The sequence below is a fragment of the Ananas comosus genome, linkage group 21, assembly GCF_001540865.1.
Source record: "Ananas comosus cultivar F153 linkage group 21, ASM154086v1, whole genome shotgun sequence".
Classification (NCBI taxonomy): Eukaryota; Viridiplantae; Streptophyta; class Magnoliopsida; order Poales; family Bromeliaceae; genus Ananas; species Ananas comosus.
This window is the reverse complement of record NC_033641.1, coordinates 4,818,461-4,834,277: the sequence shown is the minus strand read 5'-3', so window position 1 is coordinate 4,834,277 and position 15,817 is coordinate 4,818,461. Positions and strand designations below refer to the sequence as shown.

Genomic DNA, 15,817 nt, shown 5'->3' with positions numbered 1-15,817 from the left:
AAAATTTGAAAAAAAAATATATAATTTTTTGAATAAAAATAATTATTTGCGAATTATACGCGGTTTGCGAACAAAAGAACAGTGCAGTTGCTGCGACGCCCAAAAGGCCAAAAAAAAAAAAAAAAAAAAAAAAGAAAAACAAGAAAAAAGAAATTCCCTTCTCTCAAAAATCGCCCCTCCCACGGCTCCCACCCCAACCCCTCCAAAAAAAGGGTTGCCCTAACTTCCTGACCCCTGCAGCGGGTGCCCTGCCAGCGACCCCTGCGGCCGGTGCGGTCTTCTCCGTCCCCTCCTTCCTCTCCGGCCGCTCGCCGAACGCCTATCGAGAGCCCGTCCTAATGTCAGAAATCGAAGATCGAAGATCGGGTTCTTCACTCTTCAGAAATCGAAACCCTCCTCGTCGCCTCTTCCTCTTCCGCTGCCGCTTCCGCTATCCAACGATAGATCAGTAATCGGGTGGTTCTTTACAAACCAGGTACGATTTGAGTTTTCATTCTTCAAAGCAAAAGTTAGAAGCTTTTAGTCCATCTGATGGATACTTTTTTTATACACAAATGGCTCGAGTGCTTAAATTGAATGTGTCCATTCTCTGTTATGCACAAAGAAGACCCAAACATAGAGCTAAATAATCTTAATTAACTTAGGGACCAGGAACTCTTGTATTAGGGACCAGGAACTCTTGTATCTTTTATTTGTTTACTGTTTAGACTTCAGAATTTAGATATGCTGGCATGCAGTTATGCACTATGCAAAGTGCCAGTTTCATCTTGTATTTAGTTTCTAACTATAATTGTATGTGAACCTTTTATATTTTACATTTAGATATGGACTATCTTGATCTCTTTTTTGCATAATTATTTATTTATTTTGAGGCATAATATAGTTTATTATTTTTTTTACTTAATTAGTTTAATTTTGTAGCTCTTTATTCTTTTATTCTTAAAAAATACGAGCATTTATACTAATAGCATAAATCTTGAGAGAAAAAAACTTAATTTAATAGCCGAATTTTTGATCCCGAATTTTTAATTGGTGAACGTATAATATCCGTATAAATCACGTATCCGAATAATTGGCGAATCCGTTTTTTAGCCCTTTTTCTCAACGAATTTAAAAATTAGAAGGCGAATTTTATCCGAATTATACCCGTACCGAATTTTTGCCGAATCCGAATTAACTAACTATGCTCAAGTGTCGCCGACTTAAAGCCTCTACAAAGTGCAAAACCCTTGGAAGGATCGATCATCGGTTTTCATTTCTCCTTGTTCGAAAATTTATTCGTAGAACCAAAATCGTAATCAGTTCATCCGGTTCAGTGGTTTGAATCCAAGTCCCCCATTTTTCCCTTCGTTTTTTTGGTGTTGAAATCTCCAATATGAATCATTTTCCCCTCTTTTTAACAGGAAAGAAGAGATGGTTGTGATCGAAGAGGATGGAGAATCCTTCGAGGATGCTCTCACTGATGAGCAGATGCGCGAGGTATAAGTTGTGTTAAATTGTTCATCTTATTCAATTGGTTCTAAATGCAATTAATTAAAGATTGCTCAAGTTTCTTAGATCTAACACTAATTGTTTGGCTTTCGATTTGACATCAATGTTGTGCTGGAATAGTTTTAGCAACATCCCTTAGGAAAGAGAGAGAGAGAGAGGAAAAAAAAAAGAAAAGAAAATCGTATGATAGCAGGGCATGAGCTATTAGATAACACTTGAGCTTGCTTTAAGATTCACAAAAATTGTTATCTAACTTTAGAGACAGCCAGGAATTAAGATTTCGGGGACCAAGATTTAGATTTGGCAGAGAAAAATTCGACCATGTATAGTTAGGAGAGGAGTTTGTCGGCGACGATGTGCTCAAGGAGGAGTAGGACTAGAGGCAGTGGAGAGGAAGGGCCGAGGTGGTGGAGGGGAAGATTGGGAGCATAAGTTTTGTGAAAAAATTTCAATTTGGCCCCCTCACTAAAAACTAAAAATTTGTAATATTTTGATTTTTTGCTACAAAGGACTCATATGAAATTTTCAGAATTTGAGGGGGAACCATGGCCACTGTGTGCCGCTTAATGGCTCCGTTCCTATCTAACGTATTGTATCCTCCTCTCTGATTTAGGCTATTTATAAAACTTTTCCTTTTTTTTTTTGTTTCTAAGGATTTAGAGTGGGCATGACAACAAGGAGGGTAGAGCGGTGTTGGGAGTACAGGGAATTTGGTTTTGGAGTTCACATGCCAAGGTGAAAAGAGTTAATACATTCTATTGTTTTAAGTGGTGTGTAACATGCTAGCATGTTTCGAAGTAATGCCATTAGGGTTATTCGTTGCCACCTATTCTACTCCATACTCTAGGACTTTATTTTCGTTTTAAATCTAGTACTAGCATGACTGTCTTTGTTAGATGATGAACTTTTTTCTTTGTTGATCTGATGAGTTAGGAAGATCTTAAGAAGTTGAAGAAAATTTGCCTTTTAAGCTTACCTCTCTCATTAATGTTGCTTTTCTGTCATGGATCTTTGAAACTTTTATGGATATTCATAATGATATGCATCTTGACAGCCTGAAATTTCATTCGTGGATTTGAATTAACATTACATTTTTTTTTAAAACCATATGATGCACCTGAGGCCCTTTGGATCTTAACCTTGCGAATTGAGCATATTGATCGTACGAAACTTCTATTGTTATGAAATTTAGTTTTATAACAAGTTATTTTTCGTCTCAAACTTACTTACAGTAGGTAAACAAAAATGTCCAATGATTACAGAGAGTTCAAGTTGAGTCCATGAGGCATAAATAGCGCTTGTTGCTTGTTGAATGAATTTCTGCTACGTGAATGTCATTGAAGTTCTTGAGTAGCTAACTGCTAGAAAGAAAACCTGTTCTTAGTGTTTCTTGTATTGACAATTTTTGTGTGCATGTGTTGGTGAACATGCATTATGCCACTTATCGCACAAGTTGGCAGCGTGCTGCTATTTTCATATGAGACTTGTTAGACCAAACTCCCATCCTTATCCCTTAGAAAACGCATGCTGCGGTGGTTTTGTTGGGGGCCATCTCGAGATGGAGGGCTATCCTTTTGCAGACTATATTAGTCTTATATACCCCCTTAAAACTTAATTCGATGGCTTAATCAGTGTTTGATGTGCATCTCACTCCAATACTCCATGCTTTGGTTACAACCAACCAACCCATTTTTTGAGAAAGGAAACTGTACTGAAGATGCTGGTATAGTGGAGTAGGAATCATTGGCATGTTTTTAGACTCCCTAGTGGTTCCATATAGAATCTTGTCGAATTTAAGGTGCCTTTACAATTATTTTCATGTTCTCAATCGTTAATGTCCAAACCAACAGAAATTATGGTAAGAAAAATGTGGTGCTGCTGCTATATTTATTTTGCTCATTTATATTATCTTCCCAATATATTAGAATTTGAATGCATCTTCCTAGTTCCTCAAAATTATCAAGGCTGCACATGAAATCCTTCAACCTGTTATATAAATTCTTCTCCAATTATTTGTACTAATAGGAGCATCGAGCCTTTGTAAACTTTTGACCCTTTTTCTTGTTATGTCAGAAAGCTTTAAATCAAGCAAATGATGCTAAAGCTGAAGGGAACAAACTTTTCTGTGCGGGCAAGTATGATGATGCACTGTCACAATACGAAATTGCTTTACAGATTGCTTCTGAAGTGCAATCATCGGAAGAAATTAGTTCCATGTGCCATGCGAACCGAGCCATATGCTTCTCAAAACTGGTATGTCAAACTTCTTGTTTGCTAGGTATATTCAGCTCTATTTATTGAATGCTTGTTACTAATAGTAATATGACAGTTTATGCTTGTAGAGGTAATTAGTACCAACTGTGCTCAATAGAGGAGGCTAGAGATGATTTTTGCACAGCAATAAACCTTGATAATAATAAATTTTTGCACAGCAATAAACCTTGGTAATAATAAATTTTATCTGTTAGTTCGACATTTTAACTTTATGGAGTTCTTAACTTTAGGATAGAAAATTCTACTCATGAAAGTGTTTTTGCTTGTATTGTACTGTTCCTTTTTGTTTTCTCTTGTTCATGCATGTAACATGAGAAATGCCAAGGGACTATTTGTTGTTGTAGGCTTATAGAGATTTTAAAGTATATCGTCTCATGCATCGAGTTTTTGGCTACATACCTCATCTGTTTCTTAAATTGGATTGAGCCACTCACGTAGTGACTGCCAACTTAGCCCTGCAATCCGCATTTACTAATGCCATCCGGCAACATATTGCATGCTATGCCCATACTATCATTAGAAAATTGATCGAATTCAATCTTATGTTAGCACTTGATCCAAATTAATTGTTGGGATAAGATTTTAATGTTTACAGGTTGAATCTGCGTGGGAATTTATCATAGTCAGGACTTAATTGTTAGCAAATGCTCAAGTGCCTTAGTTATTAGGTTTCTAGAAATTTTTAACTCTTGGTTCAGACAAATTTGTGTTTATTTAACAATTTCTCATGTTTCTGACAATTTCTTTTCAAAGTTTCATGAGTTTGCTAATGAAAGTTAATAGTTAAATCGAAGGAAATATTAGAATTCATCATAACATTGAAAACCAAGTGAGACAAGTTAAATCAGAGGAAATATTAGAATTCATCATAACATGGAAAACATAGTGAGACATTATGGTGTATTCTCTTGTTATCGATTTTTGTTATGTAGATTTTATAGGTTAAAACTGAAATTGGTATTTTTGTAAGTTTAGAGATTGCATGTGCTCAAATGTTCATATGAACAACTCCTTTAGGCCCTGTTTGGGTACATGAATATTTTGTTCGGTATATTTTCTTGATTTACTCAAAAATTTGTATACTTGATTGATAAGAAGTGTGATCAAATATTTAGAAAAATAATATCATATTAGGATTTCAAGTCATTTTTTTAGAATAAGATAAATCATGTCGTCGGTGATATATGTTATTCTACCAAATCATGGGTAGTAAGACCTTTGAAGAAATAAAAATCAAATTCATTATTTACAATCATACTAGAATATCCTCATACGGAATAGGTTATCCATCGATAACTTTTTCGTTATCCAAACAGGGCCTTCATCAAAACTCAGACTAGCTATTGGGAGAAACCTGATACTTTTCTTGGACTAGTGATTCATGTTTAATATGATGATGGGTATATTTAGGCCCTTTGGATGCATAATACTTAATTCAGCATATTCTTTCGATTTAGGCCATGTTTGGGTGTTGGAATAAGTTATCCTTGAATAACTTATGTGGCGTGAACTTTTTCTTGTATGATTGGAGGCAAAAAGTTTGATTTTTGCTCCCTGAAGGGCCTTGTCATCTATGCTTTAGTAGGATTACATATCTCACCTATAAGATGATTTATCTTATCCCAAAAAATTGACTAGAAAGTGAAATATGTTATTTCATTTTAGACATTTGATTATATTTCTTATATACCAAATACTACGCCTTCTTGAGTAAAGCGAAGGTATATTCAGAATGAAATACTCATGCATCCAAAACAAGGCCTTATTCAAGAAGCATGTAGTATTTGGTCGATGAGGAGTGTCATCGAATATTTAGAATGGATATCATACTGGACCTTTAAGTCATTTTTTTGAAATAAGATAAATCACCCCCTACGTGAAATATACTATCTTACTATGTTATAGATTGTAAGACTTTTCAGGGAGGAAAAATCAAACAAGTTTCAATCACACAAGAATATTTTAATACAGAATAAGTTATCATTGAATATCTTATTCCGACATCCAAATAGAGCCTTAGTTGCTTGGCTGTGCTGAATTGCGATAATAAATTTGTGATTATGGGTCAACTTTGCTCCTCTTTATGCAGAGGAAGATCAACCCCCTTTTCTCTCACACATAGAGTTGTGCATGTGCAATACACAAACATGCGTGCCACGTGCACACACGCATATACACATGTATTCACACACACGCATGCACAAAGTTGGGCAAGTGCAAATACGCAAACACGTAGGCACGTGCGCGCGTGCACACACCATATAGAGTTGAGCTGGAATGCTATTAGTAGGAAAAGGGCTCCGTTTCTGCTGATTTGTTTTCGATGATGGAGCCTCCAAATTGACGATCGACACCGTTGAATACGATCTTAGACCTTTTAAATTATCTAGAAATCAAATTTCATACTTTTATGATATTGTTCTCTTGTCTATCAAGTGGATAATGAACGATTGAAAATGAATATCTTTTAGAAAGTGATGATAGGAGTTTTGTAATTAAGATCAAGAGTATAGATCTTGTTTTAAATAGTTTAAAGAATTTTCTAATCCAACTCCGGAGGGGTAATCAAAGGAGCGACTACCCAAATTGTTTTTTAACCAATATCTCATTTTGCAAGCTATGGTTATATGCTCATGTTCAAACTAATCAATAAATCATCTCAATTAAGACTTTTAATAAGAAGATGCTACAACTAGTAAGCAGGTAATAGAGGAATGATGATTCATAAAATACTTTGCTCTGTTACTATATAGCAAGCATGCTTTGCTCAAGAGAAATGCCCACTGTCAAGATAGACAATAAGCAATATCGATAGAGATTCATTAAGCATGCTAAATGAACGATAACGACAAAATCATGGAATCAAAGGAAGCAACTAGCAAGCAAGAGTAGAATTTTAATCAACAATGCTCAAACTAATGCTATTAGACATAGAGTAAGACCAAACCACTACTGGAGAGCTTCTACCCACCTTAGTTAAGAAATCCTTACTGGTTTATGCTGTTAGGGTTTCTCGTGGTTCCCCAAAATTTCCTCTTAGCCTAGGAATGAGATAAACTTCTTGAAAGGCTTGGATTGGAATTTTAGAGACTCCCAACAAGATAATTTTATATGAACACAAAAGTGTAGTGGGAAGAAATTGGTAAACAAAAGAAAAAGCGACGAAAACACACAATGGCAGTGGAAATAAAACCAATCGGGTTTATATATAGGTGATGAGGCGGCGAAGGAGGCGGTTGTGGCTGTGAAAATGAGGCGGTTTTGGCTGGTTGGATAAGTTTGAAGGCATTTTTACGTTGAAGCCTCTCAACTTTTAAATAATTATAGTCTAGACCTATTTAGTGTATATGCCTTTTAAATATCAAATTTAGTCCAAATTTGATACCTAAGGCCCGTAATCATCATCATAATTATTATTATAATTTTTGGAAGATACTTTTCACATCTGTAATACTGAGCAACACCTGCAATTATATTTAAACCTCATTTTAAATCATTCGGTATTTAGATCATGATGAAACTTTAAGAACAATCTCTAATTCTTTAAGTTTGGAGATCATTCAGCCCATTAAATAAATATTTTTCTGTAGTTACTCTGATTGGTTGAATATCTAGTTAAAACTTTCAATAATTACGAAACTCAATATTTGGTCTTAGACAAATTATAACTAAATTCTATTAAGACTTTAAAATTCTTTTAGGAGTCGTTTCACTTATAAACTTTTCATACCAAAACTCAGTTGTTTTAACTGGAGCTCGGTATTACACTTTGTATGTGAGAAGCTTTTAGTTGTGTTTTGAGCCTTCGTTAAAATTCGCTTAGGGCCTGTTTGTGTCACCAAAGGTTAAGTTCAGGTTGAATTGGACTCTTGGTTGAACTAGAGTTCAGGTGAAAATTTCTTTCTCCTCTGTTGTTTGTTCTGTAGCTATACAAGTGAAGTTTCCCAAGTTCTGCTACTTGTCTGGCAAGAAGCTAATGGAACAAAAATTGAAGTCCCTTGCTTCCTGTGTTTGTTTCACTAAAAGCTATTGTTTCCCCACTCCTTCGGCAAACTTATCTCATATATAGCTTTCTACTCATATGACATTGTTGCCTCTTATATGACTTGACAAATAATAAATTATAGTATAATAAGTAGGAAAAATATTATAATTGTATCCGTATATAATTAAAAAAATGTAATTTAAAGCAACTGAATTAATTTTTTTCTTACATAAATTATAGTAATGCAATAATAAAATTCTAAAGAAAAAGAGATGTTAACACTCAACTAATCAATTTTCATAGCATTTCAAATGTGCGAACTATGTTAAAAAAAAAAAGAACTTAATTAACCAATTTTCATTATATTTCAAAATTGCAAACTAAATAAAAGAGAAATTAGTATTACAATCAAATATATTTAGACGAGGGGTGGTAATCCTATTCGGAAAATAAGTTTCCTTTTATAATATTTTATTTTATTTTCCCACACTCTTCTTTCCTGTAATTGACTTAGGTCCAGGGTGGGCCAAAGTAGATTACGTTGTTTTGGACTGAACTCTGCGTTGAAGTTAGTTACGTTGTTTTGTGCTGAAGTTAATTATGTTGTTTTGGGGAGCCTGAGTTTCGGCTATAGTTATATTACGGTGAACCAAACTGCGGAAGTGGCTGTTTGCAGCTGACAACTGATTCACCCTTCTCTACTTTCGGCAAAACAAACAGGAACCTTTACCGAAAGCAATACCTTTTCTTGTCTTCTCCATAGCCATTTGAAATTTAATGATTTGGTCCATTAACTTGCAAGACTTCGAGGAATAGTGATTTGTTTATTGTGCTTTTACAGGGTAAATATGATGAAACAATAAAGGAATGCACGAAGGCGCTGGAGTTGAATCCTTCATATTTGAAAGCACTACTTAGGAGGGCAGAAGCACACGAGAAGCTCGAACATTATGAAGAAGCTATTGCTGGTCAGTTTGAACTTCTGCATATGTCGGTTGATTCATTTGTTTTGAATCGATTGGCTCATTTACTATGCTCTTTCCTTGCAAATGACCTGCTCTTTATTTCATGTGAAAAATTTTCAAATAAGTTATTTATCATGGCTCCTTACTTAACCTGCTATCAAATTTTAATGCAGATATGAAAAAAGTAATCGAGCTGGAACCTTCAAATGACCAAGCAAGGAAATCATTGCAACGTCTTGAGCCATTAGCAGCTGAAAAGAGAGAGAAGATGAAGGAGGAGATGATCGGTAAATAATTAGGCATAATTTCTGTTTTACTATCTTACGAGGATAATAATTCTCACAAACTAGCTTTCAACGCTTATTACATGTATTCAATTTTGCACTCGTAAATGTGGATAATCTAACAATATTATTCAATTTTGCTGCAGCAAAACTGAAAGAGATGGGGAATTCAGTTTTGGGGCGATTCGGAATGAGCGTCGACAACTTTAAAGCTGTGAAAGACCCAAACACCGGCTCATACTCTATCTCATTCCAACGCTAATTACATATGGTAGTCCAGGTACCATCAGAAAGACCAAAAGGAAAGAAAAAAAGGAAATACCTATAGAAAACAAGGAGGGTTTAAAAAAAATAAAGCTGAAACAAATACAGTGCGCCGTACTAGTCGAATTGTGAATCGGACTTGGGCTTCATACCATTCGCAGTTGTTGGAGTGATAACTTGTTGTATTACTCTGTTCATCGAGCCCCCATGGTACTTGTTTTGCTGCAGTTTGGTGTATAAATGATATAGCATATGTAAGGAGCAAGGGATTGTGTTTTCTTTTTCTTTGATCTTTTATGTTTGTGAGGAAACTGATGCAGTGGGTTATTGTTTCCAATATGTTTTCAAGGATAAATTACGCTTTTGGTTCTCAAAAGGTGGGGGGTGTGATACTTCGGTCCTTAAATTTTAATTTGTTGTAATTTCTGGCTTAATTTTTTTGAATTGTTGTCATCAAATCTTATAATTCAATTTAGTGGGCTAAATATTAGTAGTTTTGTAGAAGCAATGCGGAAGTATTGGCAATTGATGATTCGGCAATGATAAAACTAATACATTACTTTTATATACAATAATTTATTAATATTTAGCCAACAAAGGTTGAGGCAATTTGAAAAATTCGAATTAAAAATTATATCGAATTAAAGTTAGCCAACAAAGGTTGGGACAATTTGAACCAAGTCATGAGGACCAAAAATGTAATTTTTTTTTTTTTTTTTTTTTTTTTTTTTTTTTTTTTTTTTCTATATGGTAAATGCTTCTTTACAATCTGAATGGGATGTATATCCTATAACACATAATGAGCTTAACACGAGTTGGGTCCTTGAGATATCGAGTCGAAAAATTTAGTTTGTATTTTGTTCGTTTAATAATGACCCGAACTTTGTTGATACATGAATAGCAAGTTAAATGGGTTAATTTCATAGGTGCCCTCACACCAACCCCAAATTACATGGATACCCTCAAAAAATTTTTAATATCAAAAATACCCTTCAAATTTAGTAAAATTATCAAAACTACCCTTATTACCTATATTTTTAAAAAAATATGGCTAAAATACCCATTTTACCCCTCTCACTCTTACAACAATTATAATATATATTTTATTACCAAGATAATATACTTTTACTATAAGTATTTTTCTAGTTTAATTTAATTAATTTAATATGTCTTCATTTTAACTAGTTTAATATGTCTATATTTTATTTCATTTAACTAGTATATATTCATTTTATTTGTTTAATTACAAATGGAATAATTAGATACTTTTTGTTAGATTTATTTAAAGATTTTTATATTGTTTTAGATGTAGTTTGAAAATTCTTTATTGTAGCTTTAATTTATATTACTATGAGTTTTTTTTCATATTTGTCTTTTTATAGTTTACTTTGATTATTTTTTAAATCTTTATATTATGTTATATATAGTTTGATAGTTTTCTATTTTATCTTTGAAAATTTTTTTTGATAGTTTTCTATTTTAAATGAAAAAATAATTAAAATAATCAAAGTAAACTATAAAGAGACAAATATGAAAAGAAAACACATAGTCATAATTTTTTTGAAAAAATAATCAAATTAAACTGAAAATAAAAAACAAATTAAATTAAACTAAAAAATACTGATAAAAAAATATGTATTATAATTGTTGGAAGAGTGAGAGGGGTAAAACTAGTATTTTGGCCATATTTTTTCTGAAATTCAAGTAATATGGGTAGTTTTGATAATTTTACTAAATTTGGAGGGCAATTTTGATATTAATAATTTTTGAAGGGTATCCATGTAATTAGGGGTTAGGTGAGAGGGTACCTATGAAATTAACCCAAGTTAAATTGTGTCCTATTATTAGATAAAAAGTTGTTTATAAAATACAAAATTAGAATTTTAATCTAATAACTGAAATTCATAAAATGTAAGTCTCTTTAAATTGTCCTAAAATCTAATAGTAACAATTTGTAAAAATATATATTGAGTCCAGCTATGGTGCTTTTAAAAGTACCAAGTACTTGGTGCTTGTAAGTTTTTCACCGTTAGATTTATCCATTTAACCAATTCCATCCTTTAGATTATGCTATTCCATTAATCACCCACTCAATCTTTGGAGATCACTATTATCTTAACCTAGGGGTGTAATGTGGGCCGTGCCGGTTCGGCACTGCCCACATTTTTTGGGCCGAAATAGGCTAAGGACTAGCTCGCCACGGTCTGGTTTCAGATCCGGGCCAGGCCGTGCCGGGCTAGTTTTCTCACATCTCTGGCTTAGCACAGCCCCTGCCCGATTGGCACGGGCCTGGCTACGGATGGCCGGCCTATTAATTTTTTGAAGTTTTTTAAAATACACAAATTTTAAATATAAAACTATTTATATACATAAAATTAAATGTATAAAATTTATTAGAAAATAATAAAAAATTTAAAATTTTATTAAAAATTATAATATAGAAAATTTTGGACCAAAATGCCCTCCCAACAATCAAATTCTTTTGACTATTAGGAGGGCAATTTGGTCTAAAAAGGACAAAATTGTTTCTTTTCCGAGGTCTGAGACCTTGGGAGAGGCTTAAGATTGTGGTCGACCTTGGGAACAACCCAAGGTCTGCCGCAAAGCATACCTTGGGAGAAGGGGAAGCCCTTCTAGCAAGGTCAGACCGAATGGGCCAAACTCTAAGGCCCGACAAGCTAGTCTAGATCCTTGGGGGTCGGGCCATGCCAGGCCGCAGGTCCAGCTGTTGGCCTGGCACGGCCCAAACCTGTTGCGGGTCGTGTCATGTAGGCCGATGGGCCTAAAAGTTTTGGCCCAGCACGGCTCAATATAGGAGGTCGGGCCGGCACGGCACAGTATCTATAGTATCCATGCTGGGCCACGGCCCGACCCACTCTCGTGTTGGGCCGGGCGGTCCATGGGTGTCACGCCCCGAGCCCCATGCCTATTTGGCCGCGTTCGGACCGCCGACAGCGCCGAACGGACAGGGTTTTTCCTGTACCGTGGACAGAGTCTCCCCCGTACCATTCAAGGCTCAATAAACAGTACAGTACAAAAGGTTCCAAACAGGAACAATATTTGTACAATAATTGCATAAGGAAGGTATCAAACAACATAAACACATCCTATGTTATTACAAGCATTTCCATTAGATTCATTTTTACATCACACTCACATAATACATTTTATGACTTCCAAATACAATCAAGTTACTACATCATTTGTTTACAAGTTTTAGTACATCTTGTTCTTTTCATTTCCCTCTACCCCTAGGTTATGCCGACTCGGGGTACCGCTATCTCTGGTCTCTGGGGTAGGGCGCTATCTATGGAGTTACGCCATTGCCTCGCGCCGCCGCGCCGCTCACGTGCGAACCTGTAACACCTCAAAATAACGTGGGGGTGAGAACTAACTCCATAGTTCTCAGTGGGTACGGCCACCTAAGGGAGAAGCTCGACCAATAGGTCCAAGGAAGCACTGCAATCATGTTAGTCTGAAAACATCTACAGATATATATATATATATATATATATATATATCGTCATGTAATATGCAACTAACAGATAACATGCCTCACAATATGCAATATGAATATATGCAATCAACTAGTAGATCTATTGATTCTACGTTCAACTTTGCTATCTTTAGCTCATATCATTTAATTCTAAGGTTTCTACTATCTTAGGTTCTCAACTCAAGTCCAACTTTCTTCTAAGGTCTCTATTATCTTAGCTCTTGCCTCTATCACTAGCTTTCAAGGTTTCTACTACCTCTACCAAGCGATCCACCCGACTCGGCCTCGAGTTAATTATCGTGGATAGTCTGCGCATTGGCTGCACCTCAGCCTGGTTGCCGTCACAGCCTAACGCACCTCTGACTTAGCCATCTGGCGGCGAACTCATCCCATCTCACCCAACAACGACTCAAGTCATGACTTAGCCATCTGGCGGCGAACTCATCGCATCTCACCCAACAATAGTTCAAGTCATGTCTTAGTCATCTGGCGGCGAACTCATCGCCCTTACCCAGCAATGTTTCAAGTCAATCTAGACGGCATCATTCAATAAGCTAAATGGGCAAGGAGAACCACACATACCCATTTCAAGCTTATTCTCATGGCATTCCGGGCGAGGAGAACCACACATATTCGTTGAATCACTGCCAGCCGAGGAGAACCACACATACCTACAGTTATGATTCGCTTGCCATCTCTTGCATCCTGCTGCAAGTTTCCACCGCTTCTTTTGCGGCCACATCACTAGAGATTCCGGAATCCACTTCACATAACTCAAGGGTTAGTCTCAAACCCTATAGTATCGACCTATCTAGGTCCGGTGTCCTTTCCACCCTAGGTCCAACTGACTCTAGGTTCTATGCCTCTATCACATAACCTAGGTTTACTTAACTCTAGGTTTAATCCACAACCTATGTTCTTTAACACTAGGTTCGATGCCACTCACCTAGATCTTGACTCTAGGTTCACTTGTTCAACCTGTATTTACTAACATTAGGTTCAATGTCATTCATGTTCAACCTATGTTTAATAACATTAGGTTAGATGCCGCTCGTGTTCGACCTATGTTTACTAACACTAGGTTCAATGCCACTCGATTTACTTGACATCTTAGTTGTCCAGTCGAGTATTTCATAGTTCTCATGTTTCTATTTCCAATGTCGAGTTCTCTACTCACTCTAGAGTTATTGATCTAGTTTACATGCATATATATAATCATGCATTCATCTCAATGCCAACATGCATTCTTTAAGGGTCACTATATTATTATGCTTCTCCTAGCATCATGCAATTAGCTAGCATTTCTATAATAGTCATTGCATAGCAATTATCTCAAGCATTCACTTATCCTTTACTTCATGTCATCAACATGCATTCTTTTAGTGTTAACTACATGCATCATTTAGCATTTATATACATCAACATGAATTCACATTTCTCTTAGCCATAGAGGCGACCTAGTCGCTTCGGTGAGCACAACCCACCACGATTCGCTCTCCGATTGCTTGTAGTCACTTGCAATCGGCCTCCTGTGGCACCCGTATTCGGTTCGGCCCGATCTTGCAATCGCACCCCAACCATGCGCCGAATCGCGGCCCCGAAAATTATAGGTCTACAGCTTGATGTCGCGATGCCACAAATCCGTTTTTATGATTTTTGGACGTCGCCTCGGCCCCCCAGGCGGAAACGAAGCTAAATCGTCCGTTTCTTCAATATCTTCGCGTAGGCTTGACGAATCGCAGAACCGACTTCGCCAACGCGTCAGAATACCTAGCAATTAGGTTTATGGAGGGTCAATTGAGATCAAACCCACATATATACCAAAACCCTCTTTGGATGCCCTAGTTTGCAACTATTGCAAAATCCACCGTTTAATCTCTAGATTCTAGCATTTATCACCTATTTAGCATGCTAGGATTCCAAATAAACCAATTTTAAAGATTAAAATCCATGTTCTAGAAAGCTACCATGGTTGCTACCAAGAAGCTTACCTCTACAAACTCCTCCAATGGTGAGGAAAAAGATGAGGAGATGAAAACCCACTTCCAAGCTTGCTTCTTCCCCAACTCCTTCTCTTGGATCCTCTTCTAGAGAGAGAGAATGAGAGCTTAGAGAGAGAGGGATAATGTTTTGGTGTTTAGAATATGAGGGAGTGAGAGAGAAGGGCTCATACCACCTCCCTTTAACCCCTATTAACACCAAATTGCAAGAAACCCCCTCAACTTTGTGTTTTAGTGCATAGCCCGCGCTGGACATTTTTTGTATAAGGGACCGGTCCTCTATACAAATAGGGGATCGGTCCTCGTAAGTCCAGAATTTCAGCATTTTTAGGACTTAGCCAAATTTCAGCCTTTTTCGTTTCTTCTCCGTTTTCGCTCGTATGGCCTCCGATTCTTTTCAAATTGAAACCGAGACTCTCCAAATATGTTTTCGAGCGTATTTACATCATCTTTTCACCCACACTAATGCTGGATTTAGTTCTCGGTCCGACATAGCCCTTCGGGTCTCGTTTTCGCACCTACGTGCTCCGAAAACGCCCGAATGCTCCCGAACTTCACCGAACTTCACCGGAACCATTCAAATGGCTTTCCAACCAAATGTATACCGTAACTTCATAATTTTAGAAGTCCGGTACCTTATAATAGGCCACCTGGCCCATTTGACACCCTTATCTTAACCCTACAAATCTTCATCTAAAAGTTGAAAACCTACAAGTATTAATAACTTGGTGCTTTAAAAAGCACAAGTTATTAGAGAGTTTAGTAACTTGTGTTGGATCGTTGGCGCTCACCATTAATTCCAAAAGATCGAGCTGTTAGAAATATGGAACCAATTTACTTAAAGCGTACAGATACAGCGCCCATGGGTCTCGACTGTGACTCGGCCTAACAAGCCTCACGTCAGTTCGAACATGACTCGGCCCAACCCAGCCTCACGCCATTTTGAACATGACTCGGCCCACATGGCCTCCCGCCATAGGGCAGGATGCTGGCCCATTTAAGCCAACAACTTGGTGTAGTTATTTGTATTCGAGAGTTTAGTAATAATAAAAAAATAA

At 36.4% G+C, this 15,817-nt stretch overlaps 1 protein-coding gene across 1 annotated transcript; it reads left to right on the top strand.

The window, feature by feature from the left end:
- On the top strand, positions 416–9,707 carry LOC109726810 (tetratricopeptide repeat protein 1-like). Its single transcript, XM_020256601.1, has 6 exons — positions 416–475; positions 1,404–1,479; positions 3,565–3,744; positions 8,592–8,718; positions 8,889–9,002; positions 9,146–9,707. The coding sequence occupies exons 2-6, from the start codon at positions 1,414–1,416 to the stop codon at positions 9,259–9,261; spliced, it is 603 nt and encodes a 200-aa protein (XP_020112190.1). The 5' UTR covers positions 416–475; positions 1,404–1,413; the 3' UTR covers positions 9,262–9,707.